General features: G+C 44.8%; 1 protein-coding gene across 4 annotated transcripts in view; it reads left to right on the top strand.

The window, feature by feature from the left end:
• lama3 (laminin, alpha 3) overlaps positions 1-14,111 on the top strand; it is a 500,534-nt gene that overhangs the window by 429,746 nt on the left and 56,677 nt on the right. For all 4 annotated transcript variants that reach the window (XM_078541180.1, XM_078541178.1, XM_078541182.1 and 1 more), the window contains exons 50-55: positions 2,610-2,806; positions 6,328-6,444; positions 6,535-6,689; positions 7,710-7,851; positions 11,518-11,620; positions 13,063-13,179. In XM_078541180.1, the coding sequence (XP_078397306.1) occupies positions 2,610-2,806; positions 6,328-6,444; positions 6,535-6,689; positions 7,710-7,851; positions 11,518-11,620; positions 13,063-13,179 (831 nt within the window). The remainder of the gene's footprint in view (positions 1-2,609; positions 2,807-6,327; positions 6,445-6,534; positions 6,690-7,709; positions 7,852-11,517; positions 11,621-13,062; positions 13,180-14,111) is intronic.

Below are 14,111 nucleotides of genomic sequence, written 5' to 3'. Positions count from 1 at the left end.
GTTCTTGTGTCAGAAACTCTCCTCTGGTGGGAAACTGACTGAATTCGGATTTTACCAGGGGTGATTTCTTAATTGATATGGAGACAGGTTTCCTGTCCAATTCAAGCTGGTGGGGGCAGGAATGTAAGTGAGTTACAGACACCCAAGGCAGCCATCACTGAGGCTGCTGGTTGTTCTGAGGGAGAGAGTTTGTGTCAATTTTGCCACTGCGTGACAGGGAAGCTAGATGCCACAGGAGAGTTGGATGACCAGCAACCATGAGGGAGAGGCGGGAGGTCCTGGTCCCAGAGGGTGGCAGGAGGGTGGAACCTCACCATGCAGCAGGGGCACCTTTCTGTTCAATGTCATCTCCCTCTGCCTCCACTTCTTCCTCCTCTTTTACCTCTTGCTCCCAATGAGCTGTCCCCTTCCAGGGTCTCACTGTACTCAAGGTCCACACCCTTTTTAAAATTGTTTTATTCTTTCATGGGATGTGGGCGCCGCTGGCAAAGCCAGCATTTTTATTGCCCATCCCTAATTGCCCTCGACTAGGTGGTGGTGAGCTGTCTTCTTGAACCGCAGCAGTCCATGTGCTGTTAGGGTGCGAGTTCCAGGATATTAACCCAGCGACAGTGAAAGAACGATGATACATTTCCAAGTCAGGGTGGTGAGTGGCTTGGAGGGGAACTTCCAGGTGGTGGTGTTCCCATGTATCTGCTCTAGGTGATAGAGGTCGCAGGTTTGGAAGGTGCCGTCAAAAGAGCCTTTATGAGTTCCTGCAGTGCATCTAGTAGATGATGCACACTGCTGCCACTGTGTATCAGTGGTGGAGGGGTGCCAATCAAGTGGGCTGCTTTGTCCTGGATGGTGTCAAGATTCTTGAGTGTTGTTGGAGCTGCACTCATCCAGGCAAGTGGAGACTATTTCATCACACTCCTGACTTGTGCCTTGTAGTGGTGGACAGGCTTTGGGGATTCAGGAGGTGAGTTACTGTCTGCAGAATTCCCAATCTCTGACCTACTCGTTTAGCCACAGTACATAAATGGCTTGTCCAGTTCAGTTTCTGATCAATGGTAACCCCCCAAGATGTTGATGGTGGGGGATTCAGCGATGGTAATGCCATTGAATCTCAAGGGCAGATGGTCTGATTCTCTCTGGTTGGAGATGGTCATTGCCTGGCACTTGTGTTGCACAAATGTTACTTGTCACTTATCAGCCCAAGCTTCAATGTTGTCCAGGCCTTGCTGCATTTGGACATGGACTGCTTCAGTATATGAGGGGTCAGGAATAGTGCTGAACATTGTATAATCATCAGCAATCATCCCCACTTCTAACCTTATGATGGAGGGAAGGTCCTTGATGTGGTATTGAGCAAATTGTTGGAGCTGCGGGCTGACAAGTCTCCGAGTCCTAATGGACTTCATCCTAGAGTCTTAAAAGAAGCAGTGAGGGACATAGTTGATACTTGGTTTTAATTTTCCAAAATTCCCTGGATTTGGGAAAGGTGCCATTAGATTTGAAAGTAGCAAATATAACTCCTTTATTCAAAACAGGAGGGAGACAGAAAGAAGGAAACTACAGGCCAGTTAGCCTAACATCTGTCATAGGGAAAATGTTAGAAGCTATTGTTAAAGATGTTATAGCAGGGCACTTGGAAAAATTCAAGGGGGAGAATTTTCTCCCCGTCATGTGGGCTGGGCGGAAGCGGGTGGGCGCGAGGGCATAGATATCTGTGACCATCTGCCTAGAGAGTCGCAATCTCTTTTGCAAATGGTTCAAAGGCATCTGTAGATCTCTTCACCTCCTGAAGTCCAGTGTTCTGCCCTCCCTGTGCAGACTGCTACTTCTCATGCCCAATGACTTTGATTTCTGAGGGTGTAGCATCCAATTCTAGTTGCACCTTTCCTGGTGCTCAGTGGAGTCTGAATAACCATGCCCACATGATACCATGGGAGATGACAATGCCCTGAACTGGTAAACCTTTTAATGCTGACCCCACCCTAGCCTGTGATGCCTGATGCAACTTGAACTTCAAAGCATTAAGGCCTTAACCTATCTCAGAGAAGTGTAAAAATAACAGGGTAATATTAGTAGGGGATTTCAACTTCCCCAAATTAACGGGGATAGTCTTAGTGTGAAAGGCTTAGAGGAGGCAGAATTCTTAAAGTGCACCCAGCTTTTGAGCCAGCACGTAGAAAGTCCTGCAAGAGAAGGGGCAGTACTGGGCCTAACCTTAGGGAATGAAGCTGGGCAAGTGGTAGAAGTGTCAGTGGGGGTGCATTTCAGGGATAGTGACCATAACTCTGTAAGATTTAAGGTGTTTATGGAAAAGGACAAAGATGGACCGGAAATAAAGGTCCTGAATTGGGGGCAGACCGATTTCAATATGATAAGACAGGTTCTGGCCAATCTTTTTTTAAACAGCCCACCTCCAGCCCTGTCCCAATCGAGGCCATCAAAATCTGGCCCTAGGTATCAGCCTTGGTCTCACTGAACAGAGGACAGGCTCAATGGCCTAAATGGCTTCATCTTGTTCCTGTCTTCACAGGTACAATCTGCATGATGTGTTTTTAACAAACATGTGATTTGCTGTATTGTAACTCTCTTGTTTCTTATTTATTATCTTTCAGTGCTTGACCGTATTAAGAATAATCTAGTAAAAAATATTGACGAGAACAAGGAACTCGCAAGTAATATAAAGGACGCACTAAGCTTGTATCAGTCTAAGTTAATGGATCTTCAAGAAGCAATGATTGAAGCAGCCAATCTATCCAGAAAGGCTGATGACCTGAACAGAATCAATTCCATTTCACTGGAAGCTATTAAGGTGATTGTTGTTGAATATCAATTTCATAATATAACTGTTGAGTTGTATTTCTTTACAAAGTCAATGTTGTTAATGCTTCATAGGTTAGATGTTTTGATGAGCATTGTGTATTTATGAAGAGTTTTGAAGGATTTATGATGGATTTTGATTAAGAAAATAAGGAGGAACAGTTTTCAGTGGTAGGAGGGTCTATAGCCAGAGGACATGAACTTAAGAAAATTGCAAAAGAACCAGAAGGGAATGTAGCAAATTTTCTTCTGCAGTGATTTGCTGTGATCTGGAATGTGCTGCCTGAAAGGACAGTCAAAGCAGATTCACTATAGACTCTCAAAAAGGAATTGGAAAGGGAGAACATTTCAGAACTAATGGGAAAAAGGAGGGGGAGTCTGACAAATTGGGCAGCTCTTTCAAGGAAGCATGATGGGCTGAATGGCCTCATTAAGCTGTATGATTCTGTAATGCAACTGTGTGTTAGCACAGAAAATCTAACAGTGATTTGAATGATTTGTCTGACTGTCACATCAAGAAAAATAAAGGCCTGAAGTTTTCAGTCGGTGGGTAGGCTTGGCGGGAGCGGTAGCGGAGCTGATCGCCGCCCGCGATCAGTTCTGCGCCATCATTTTATGCGGACGGGTCAATTAAGGCCTGCCCAGCATAAGATGCGAGCCGTAGCGCTCAGCGCTACCTGTGCGGGCGGAGGAGGAGGGAAAGTCAGCGCCAGCGCTCTCGCGCATGCACGCAAAAGATCGCTTCAATCTCCCTGAGGCACGGATTGAGCTGAATCGATATTGAAATAATTAAATAAATTGTATCTCAGAAATTTTTTAAATTTATTTAATAAAAGCTTTAACCCGCTCGTGGATGAGGTTTCCTAAAAAACGTAAAGGCTGCTTGGCCTTTTCGCCTGCCCGCCCACCTTAAGGTTGGACGGGCAGCGTTAACAATTACCTTAATCACTTCCTTAATGGCCTTAATAGGCCGTTTATATATCAGCGGGCAAGCAGCCGACTCTGGCGTGCACCCGCTGAACGAAACATCGCGACACAGCGTGATGACGTTGGGACGCATGCCCGACATCATCGTGCGTCTTTTTACGTGTCGGCATGTCGGGCCCGCCCCCGCATGTCAACTGAAAAATACTGCCCAAATAGTCCATAGCATTCAGCTTCTTTTAGACTTCAGAGTGAAAGGGTCCAGAATTTGATTCCTCAGAATTCTGAGTTTGAATACTAATGCTGGTAAGCTGGAAGCATTCTAGCCCACCTAGCCCCACATCAGCAAGAAAAAAATACTGAGAAAGGCTGTTAAAGTTCCTTAATGCAAAAAGAACCTACATTTTCTAATGCAGCACCAAAAATATTTTGTGTCTTTTTAATGCTTTCATCAAATTTCTTTGGCATAAAGTTGGGAAGCGGCCTGACAAAAACAGGGTGATGAAAGTTTGGAACTCTCATCCACAAACGGCAATTGAAATGAGGTCAATTGCTGATTTTAAATTTGAGATTGATAGATTTTTGTTAACCAAATGTATTAAATGATATGTGGCTAAAATGGGTGAATGGAGTTCGGTCGTAGATCAGCCATGGTGTCTTTCAGGGACTTGAAATATTAAATGACCTCCCCCTGTTTTTCTGTTCCTATGAATACCACCTTTCTTGTTCAAACTTTAATGCAAGTGAAAGGATTTGGTTTCAGCTAAAGCAGATAGTTTAAAGCAGCTCTATTCAATACACACCAGCGACATCTCTTGGCAGAATATTGGTACTGAACACCAACTTTATCTTTATTTCTCTTGGTACAGTATAATGTTTGAAGTTGCTTGTGTAAGTATCATTGTTAAACACCAAAGTCAACAAACTGGTGTAGAGCTGATTTAAATGGTATTAATACACGTTAGGACATTTTCTTATGTTAGGGACAATATAAAAATGCAAGTTGTTGTTAATCATCCATTCTCCACCCTTCCTGGACTTCACTTCATCCAAAACTCCATATCCAAACATCCATATCCTAACTCCCTCTAAGTCCGACTAATCCATCACCCCTCACGCTTCCCACCTTCCCTTCTCAACAATAACTTATATTTAGATAATGTTTTTAATATAAATAAACATCCCAAGGCACTTTACAAGGGCATTATTAAACTAAGCATGACACTGAGCCACATAAGGAGATACCAGGTCAGATGACCAAAAGTTTAATCAAAGAGGTAGGTATTAAGGAGCATCTTAAAAGATGAAATTGAGATGGAGAGGTTTAGGGAAAGAATTCCAGAGCTTAGGGCTTAGGCAACTGAAGGTTCAGCCACCAGTGATGGAGTGATGAAAATTTGGATTGCTCAAGAGACCAGTTGTAGAGATATCCCCCACAGATATCTCAGAGGGCTGGAAGAGATTACAGAGATTGGCAATTGTGCTGTCAGCTGTCTCGACCCTCTGCTCTGGAATTTCTTCCCAAAGCCCCTCCCCTTTCCACCTGGTCTTCCTTTAAGACCTTCTTTAAAACACATCTCTTTGACATTTGGACAACACCCACCCCACTGCCTATTTTCTACTCCTTTGAGTCAATCTGCAATTTTTTTGACTCTTCCTCGGTGAAATATCTTCCATTGGTTTTTTACATTAAAGGCACTATGTGTAGGCAAGTGTTTGTTACACATCCAAAGTCATTGGCCTGTAAAGTGACTGTTTCTAACTATTTTGAAGCTGGTCAGGATTGAAAAGTGGAATTTGGCACAAAACACCTTTCAGGCTGAATCTTGATCTGATCTAGGACTTTGGTGATCTTTAGGAGAATGAATGAGTTGGTTGGAATTTTTTATGTATTTGTTTTTTCACAGATGTGGATGTCACTGGCAAGGTTAGCATTTATTGCTGATGGTGTGGTTTAAATTGTAAATGGCCTTAATTAACCTATTTCTTATTAACAAATGCGGTAATATTGATTTGGCTAGAAGTGCTCTAGTAAATATGCACCATTGTAGAGTAGTATTGTTAGTTGTGCAAATGACATCCTGTTTAGGGAAATCGCAAGTGCAACAATTTCACTGCAGGAAAGCATGGAACAGCTACTTCACTACTACAACAATTTGCATTTATAAAGTGCCTTTAACATAGTGAAGTACCACAAGGCACTTCACAGGAGCATTACAAAACAAAATTTGACACCAAATAACGTAAGAGGATATTGGAACAGATAACCAAAAGCTTGGTCAAAGAGGTAGGTTTTAAGGAGTGCCTTAAAGGAGGCGAGAGAGGTAGGGGCTTAAAGAGGGAATTCCAGAACTAAAGTCCACAATGGTGGGATACACAATGCAGAGAGCTCTGAGGGGCGTGGGGCTGGAGGAGGTTACAAAAATACAAATAAGGAAGAGAAGTAAATCGACTGCCAGTCCATTCGGAGCACTCACTAGTGGCCAAATAACATTAGAAAGTATCCCTTTTCATAGTGTGAATTAAGAGTCTTTAGTATGAAGACATATAACATGATACAGAAAGTCAAAATCTAATTTTTTTTCACAGAAAAAACACAATGAATTAGATGATAAGCAGGCAGAAGTCTCAAGTTTGCTTCAAAAGATTGATGACACCCTTAGTAATCTGAAAAACATGCTTCAAATGCTGGATGAAAGTCAGGAGGTAAGAGAAAGTGTTCATCACCAACACTTTATATGATACCAAATAAAACTTCATGTTTGTACTCATATTTATCATTTTTATATTAACTAGGATTATGAAAAACATGGAGCTCAGTTAGATGGAGCCATATCATTGCTCGAAAACAAAGTTAAAAAGCTCTCAGATGCAAAAAGCAAGGAGCCCATTGTGGTTAGTGCTGAGAAACATGCTGAAAACTTGGATCAGTTGTCAAAGCAACTCCAGAGGTGAGAGGGATGTGGGGATAGGGCAGGAAAGTGGAGTTGAGATAGACGATCAGCCATAATCTTATTGAATAGTAGAGTAAGCTATAGGGGCCAAATAGCCTTCTCCTGCTCCTATTTCTTACGTTCTTATTTAATAACATTCGCTGGCTGAAAAAGTACACAACAAAAACAGATTGGCACAATAGATTAGTGAGTTGTTTTTGCTATCTACTGCATGTTGGAGGAGAGAGACTAGGGCCGGAATTTTCCCTGAATTGCACTAAGTGCGGTGGTGGGTGTGAAAAAAGACATTTTGCCCACCAGCCACAAGGGCGGGCTTTGGCGCCATATCGTCTGCCTAATTCATTATGCAGCCACAGGAAACATGCCATATTGCTGGAAGGTGGCCTCTGAATTGCCCGCCACACTGTTACCTCATCATTTCCTTACTCCAGGTGCCATATGTAAACTGTAGCCGCGCACACAGTTCCCAATGCTTGCAGCCCAAAATTGGTCCAGTGAAGACATGGCCCCAAAGGCAAGAAAAGTTCAGTGACCCGTCACTGAAATGCCTTTTGGAGGTCTGCTGGGATGTCCTCTTGAAGCAGTGTGCAGGAGATTAATCTATAATCCTTGGAGACTCCTGGGCAACCCTGGAGGGTTGGCAACTCTCAGAGGCCCAGAATGTACACATTCCCAGCAGCAACCCCTCCCCTCCCCTGCCAACATCTCCCCTCATTTTGGCATTATCCTAAATCTTTACTCATTTCTGGCCTAGCATTTAATTAACCTTGGATTCTTGAGGCGTTTAGTTTAACTAGGAGTTATTAATATTCAACTTCGTCAAAAATAAACTTTTTTGAAAGGCTGGATCATCTGTAAGATAGAGGGTTCCAAATGTTTTTAAAATGTGTATCCCATTAGTTTTTAAGTGTCCTAATTGCTGATCAGGAGTTTTGATGCATTACTGTGGTAAGTATATTTATATAGAATTTTTTTTGAAATTTTTGACTTTAATTTAAACCATTTACATTGTAACAGAGCAACAGAAGAAGTAAACCAAGATACCTTAATCCAACGTGTTCTCAATGCCTCCGATGCCTATGAGAACATAATCAACGCAGTGAATGCAGCAGAGGCAGCGGCCAACAAAGCAGCAGGTGCAGCAGATGATGCTTTGCAGGTAAATGTTAGAGCAATGGAGAAAGTGCAGTTGGTCAAGTGCTCGTAGTGGGTGAATAGAAACATGCACTAAATTGTATAAATATATAGCCTGTAAACCACTGGTTAGGCCTCAGTTGGAGTGCTACTCCAATTTCAGGCACTGTACTTTAGGAAGGACATTAAGCTCTTGGAGAAGTGGAGAACTGGAGGAAACTGTTCACAGCACTAGAGGGGCTACAGCGAATTGGAGGGGGTGAGGTGATGGGGGAGTTTGAAGCCGAGTGAATTGATTCAATAACAAGCTCAACTGGCTTCTTCTGACTGCTGCACACATGAGCTGTTTCTGAGAAAAGCGGGAAGAGGCGGAAACATGCCTCCATTCCAATCCAAGGTCATTTTTCTTTCCAATTTTCACAGCCTTTCCCACCGCCTCATCTCCAAGAGCCTGGGAAAAATCCATCCCAATAAGAATATTTTCTTCTATTCTTTCACGGGATGTGGGCGTCACTGGCTGGGCCAGCATTTTTAAAGCACATCCCTAACTGCCCTTCAGAAGGTGGTGGTGAGCTGCCTTCTTGAGCCACTGCAGTCCAATATATAAGAGGACAAATCAACTAGAAGCAGGGGGAGGCCAGAGAGCCCCTTGAGTCTGCTCCGCCAGTCATTAAATTTATGTCCGATCTCATCTTGGCCTCAACTCCACTTTCCTGCAAAATCTCATGAGGCTTTGTTCAAACTGTATTTGGTAATCCCCTTATAAAGCACCTTGGGGTGTTTTATTACATTAAACAGGCTATATAAATGCAGGAAGAAAAGCAAAATCTTGTGGATGCTGGAGATCTGAAATAGAAACAGAAAGTGCTGGAAAAACTCAGCAGGTCATCTCCACAGATGCTGTCAGACCTGCTGAGTTTTCCCAGCACTTTCTGTTTCTATTTCTAGTTAAATGCAAGTTCTGGTTGTCGCAGGAAGTTTACAGGAGTTCTATCCTGTTTTGCTATTATGAAGGCAGGAACGAAAATGTGGAATTTTCCATTTTGGATGAATTCCATCAGACTCCGGGCTGCCTGCTTTCCAGGGTGGTCTTTGTCAACTCAGCAGGTCTGACAGCATCTGTGGAGATGACCTGCTGAGTTTTTTCAGCACTTTCTGTTTCTATTTCAGATCTCCAGCATCCGCAGGATTTTGCTTTTCTTCCTGCATTTATATAGCCCGTTTAATGTAATAAAACACCCCAAGGTGCTTCATAAGGGGATTACCAAATACAATTTGAACAAAGCCTCATAAGGAGATTTTTCAGGAAAGTGGAGTTGAGGCCAAGATGATATCGGTCATAAACTTAGTGACTGGTGGAGCAGACTCAAGGGGCTCTCTGGCCTCCCCCTGCTTCTAGTTGATTTGTCCTCTTATATATTGGACTGCAGTGGCTCAAGAAGGCAGCTCACCACCACCTTCTGAAGGTCAATTAGGGATGTGCTTTAAAAATGCTGGCCTAGCCAGTGATGCCCACATCCCGTGAAAGAATAAAAGAAAATATTCTTATTGGGGTGGATTTTTCCCAGGCTCTTGGAGATGAGGTGGTGTGAAAGGCTGTGAAAATTGGGAAAAAAAGACCTTGGATTGGAATGGAGGCATGTTTCCGCCTCTTCCCGCTTTTCTCAGAAACAGCTTGTGTGCGCAGCAGCAATTCACCTTGCAGCCAAAGGAAGCCAGTTGAGTTGTTATTGAACCAATTGTCAGGGATAATGGTATTTTATTAGTGGTGCAGTGTCTGCGTTCGTCAACTCACAGAAGGCGAGTGCAGGGTGGGAGCTTGAGACAGCATGAAAATAACAAGCAATCTAGACATTAAAGTTGCAATTTGGCAAGCCTGAGGCCATCCACAAGCAGGGGCTGGTCATTGCAAGGGTAGCTGCTGAAGTCTGCAGTCACAGGCAATGGTCGCTGTACAGAGATGGCTACCAGTTCCTCAACCTACTCCCAATTCCATTTTGTAGGCAGCTGAGCTGCCAGTGATGGAACGATGAAAATTGGGGATGCACTGAAATGGCCTAGCAAGCCACTCAGTTGAATCAAACCGCTACAAAGTCTCAGAAAAGGAATGAAACCAGATGGACCATCCGGCATCCACCTAGGCACCAGAAACTGCAACGGCAAACTCAGCCCTATCGACCCTGCAAAGTCCTCCTTACTAACACCTGGGGGCTAGTGCCAAAATTAGGAGAGCGTCTCTCAGACGAGCCCATTAGAATCATATCTTACAGATAATGTCCCAGACACCAGCGTCACCATCCCTGGGTATGTACCACCGACAGGTGCGGCACAGCAGTATGTAGTCGGGACCCCATGAAGTTTTTTTTTATTCGTTCATAGGATGTGGCTATAGCTAGGCCATTCCCTAATTGCTCTTGTTCCGCAGGCATTGTTGTGGGTCTGGAGTCACATGTAGGCCAGACCAAGTACAGCAGATTTCCTTCCCTGAAGTGAACCAGATGGGCTTTTACAACAATCGACAATGGTTTCATGGTTCCAGATTTTTATTGAATTCAAATTCCACTATCTGCCGTAGCAGGATTCGAACCCAGGTCCCCAGAGCATTATCTTGCGTCTCCGGATCACTAGTCCTGCGACAATACCACTACGCCATCACCAATTCTCATGGCATCAGGTCAAACATGAGCAAGGAAACCTCCTGCTGATTACCACATACTGCCCTCCCTCAGCTAATGAATCAGTGCTCCTCCATGTTGAACATCACTTGGAGGAAGCACCAAGCTAGCATACAAGTAACTCACCTCCTGACTCCCCAAAGCTTGTCCACCTACAAGGCACAAGTCAGGAGTGTGATGGAACACTCCCCACTTGCCTGGATGAGTGCAGCTCCCACAACACTCAAGAAGCTTGACACCGTCCAGGACAAAACAGCGCACTTGATTGGCACCACATCCACAAACATTCACTCCCTCTACCACCAATGCACAGTAGCAGCAGTGTATCCAATCTAAAAGATGTAATGCAGGAATTCACCAATGCTCCTTAGACAGTGCCTTCCAAACCCACAACCACTACCATTTAGAAGGGCAAGGACAGCAGATAGATGGGAACACCACCACCTGGAAGTTCCCCTCCAAGCCACTCACCATCCTGACTTGGAAATATACAGCCATTCCTTCACTCAAAATCCTGGAACTCCCTCCCTAACAAGATTGTGGGTGTACCTATACCACATGGACTGCAGCGGTTCAAGAAGGCAGCTCACCACTACCTTCTCAAGGGCAATTAGGGATGGGCAATTAGTGCTGGCCTGTCTAGCGATGCCCACATCCCGTGAATGAATAAAAAAAAAATGTCACAAGTGGAGGAGTGCAGTGAGTGCAGAGGGCTGTAGGGCTGCAGCAGATGACAGAGATAGGGAGGGGTGAAGCCATGGAGAGATTGGAAAACAAGGCTGAGATTTTTTAAACAAGGTATCGCTGGAGCGGGAGACAGTGAAGGACAGTGAGCACAGGAGTGAAGGGTGAACAAGACTTGGTGAGGTTTAGAGTATGAGTAGCAGAATTGTGGATGAGTTCAGCTTGATGGAAGGACAGCCAGGAGGGCATTAGAGTCTGGAGGTGACAAAGACATGGCTGAGTGTTTCAGCAGCAGATGCAGACTTATTGCCTACTTTTTATTGTGGTTTCAGACTGTGGTGAAGGAGAATTTGCCTGGCCAAGCAGCTGATTTAAACATCAGAAGTGATAACGTTCTTTCCCTGACAAAGGAAGCTGAAATGGAATTTGACACAGGTAGAGTATTTAACTTGAATTTAATACAATACCCTATGGATCCCAGTGATGATCCAACATTAAGCCAAGTCTCAAAATACCAAACAATCAAAAAAGGTAATAAAAAGATGTACAAAAGATATTTGGAAATCTAAAATAAAAACACTAGAATATAGAACATCCTTGAAAGGGATGTTTTCAGCCATCTTAAACACGACAACAGTTGCAGAGCAGCTGTTGCATCAGCTACCCTGCCGAGGGTTGGCCCATTACACAGGGTGAAATTTAATGCCCTCCCCAAGGTGATTTTGGTGGTGGTGGGGCTGTGGGTGACATTTAATTGGATGGGAGGCTGCCAGGTGGGGAGATTGTCACCTTCTCGCATCTGCCCCAGTTACATCCAGGGCAGGTTCGTCGACGGTGAATGCCAATTTAGGGCCTCATCCCACCACTGCTGGTATTCAACCAGCGTCAGGCAGGGCAGTCGCCATGTGGAAAGCTCGAAAGGCAGACCATGACATGTTTTCTTTTAGGCTGCTAGAGAGGGGGGTTGGTGGGGGGGTGGGTATTTGTGGCATGGGGGGGGCGTGGTGGTCCCTCATCCAAATGCACTTAGTGCCTAAATGAGGAAACTGGCATCAAGAAGGAGGAGGCCCCACAGAAAGCCACACCCCCTTGCCTTTGCTGCTGAGCCCCCCTCTTCCATGACTCCCACCTCGTGATCCCATCCTGCCCCCTCTCACTTGTGGCCAGGGATCCCTCGCTGATCCTGGGTCTCTGGTGGGTGTGTGTTGCTCGGAGCTGCCACCACTTACGATGGCGCCGCCTGCAACAGACAGCTGCTGGCCTCTGATTGGCCGGCAGCTCTTGGGGGAACGGATTTCCACTCCCGGGGTCCTTGATCCCAAGGAAGGCCCGCCGCTAGTCACTTAAGTGCCTGACTAACACTTAATATGGTGGGCCTCCCCCAAAGGAGGCAAGGTGGGTCTCTTGGTGGTTCTGCAGCCCGTTGTAAGATGTGCCTGCATGCCATTGTAATGTAAAGGTGCTTGGAAGAGCAAGGGTTAATGTGGAACAGGAGAAAAACACCACCCATGGTATGATGTATAGAGTTACATGGTAATAGACTGACAGAACAGTCTGGAGAGAACACTCTGGAACCAGCCTGCATGGAGGCAACAGCCCCATGCATGACAGTAACCTGAGATCTGTAAATAGTTAAAGTTCAACAATAAAGGGTTCATGCTTAAATATACAAGTCTCAAGTTCTCATCATTGAGACATCGAAAGAACCCATATTACAACACAGCCGGCAGGCAAGGCAACTTTTGCCTGGATTAAATACCACCCCAGACACTCTTTCTGTTATTTGTGTGTTAGCAACGTCCCCCAATCAAATAATTTTTGAAAATCATTCAGCCATCTTTATTTCTGTCCATGAATTTAACTCTGTCATTTTTCAGTTGTTCTTCCGAAGCTTAAAGGTGCACAATCTCGCCTCAACAGTGCAATACTTAAGAAAAATCAATCGCTGCTGGATCTTCCATCACTTCGGAACAGAGTTAAACAAATAAATCGAGGTATGGATTCACGTGTCATATGTTAGCTGGTTCAGGTCATCGAGCAGGATTTTTAGGTCAAACGGGCGGCGCGAACGGCCGGTCCGGAATCTGCCAGGGAATGGACTGCCGACCGCAAATTCACGCCGACTGGCCAATTAACGGCTCAGCGCCGCTGGGAGCGGGAGGAGGGCAGGTGCTGAAGTCAGCACAGGCAAGCGCTCACAGAAAGCTCCCTGAAAGCAGGGAGCTGCCTCGGGGAGCTGACGACCTGAACAACCTAAAATAAAGGTCACAGAAACCAGAAAAAAGTGTCCTAGCTTCATAATCAGTCACCTGAAAATGTAGATAATGAAAATGTTGTCTGCAGAAATTTATTTTTATTTTAAATCATTACGGAAACCTCATCCCACCCGTGGATGAGGCTTCATATAAAATGCAAAGGCCGCCTGGCCAATTTGCCTGCCCGCCAACTGTTACATTGGACGGGCAACAAAAATTCTCTGTTAATTGGGATGTTAATGGGCTTAATTGCCCTTTTAATTGCCAGCGGGCATGCTTCTGAGTTTAGTGCTCGCCTGCCATCCGAAATATCGCGTGAATGCACAATGATGTTGGGACACTCGCCCAACGTCATTATGTGCTATTTGACGCTCTAGCGGGTCGGGCAGCGCCCACCTGTTCAGTGAAGAGTTCTGCCCATAGGTACAGGAGAGGCCATTCAGCCCCTCAAGCCTCATCTTCCATTCAATTACAACATGGTTAATCTATACCTTAGCTCCATTTATCTGCCTTGGTTCTGTGACCCTGAATACCCTTACCCAACACAAATTCATCAGTTGCAGCTTTTTTTTTCATTTTAAATTGACCCTCAGCCTCAGCAGCTTTTTGGGGGGAGAGAGTTCCAGGTTTCGTGTGAACAACCCCCGAAAAGTCTAGCTCTAATTTTAATG

The sequence above is a fragment of the Cetorhinus maximus genome, chromosome 4 (genome assembly GCF_964194155.1).
Source record: "Cetorhinus maximus chromosome 4, sCetMax3.hap1.1, whole genome shotgun sequence".
In the NCBI taxonomy this organism is placed as follows: domain Eukaryota; kingdom Metazoa; phylum Chordata; class Chondrichthyes; order Lamniformes; family Cetorhinidae; genus Cetorhinus; species Cetorhinus maximus.
Note: the sequence above shows the minus strand (reverse complement) of the source record. Positions and strands in the feature narration are given on the sequence as shown.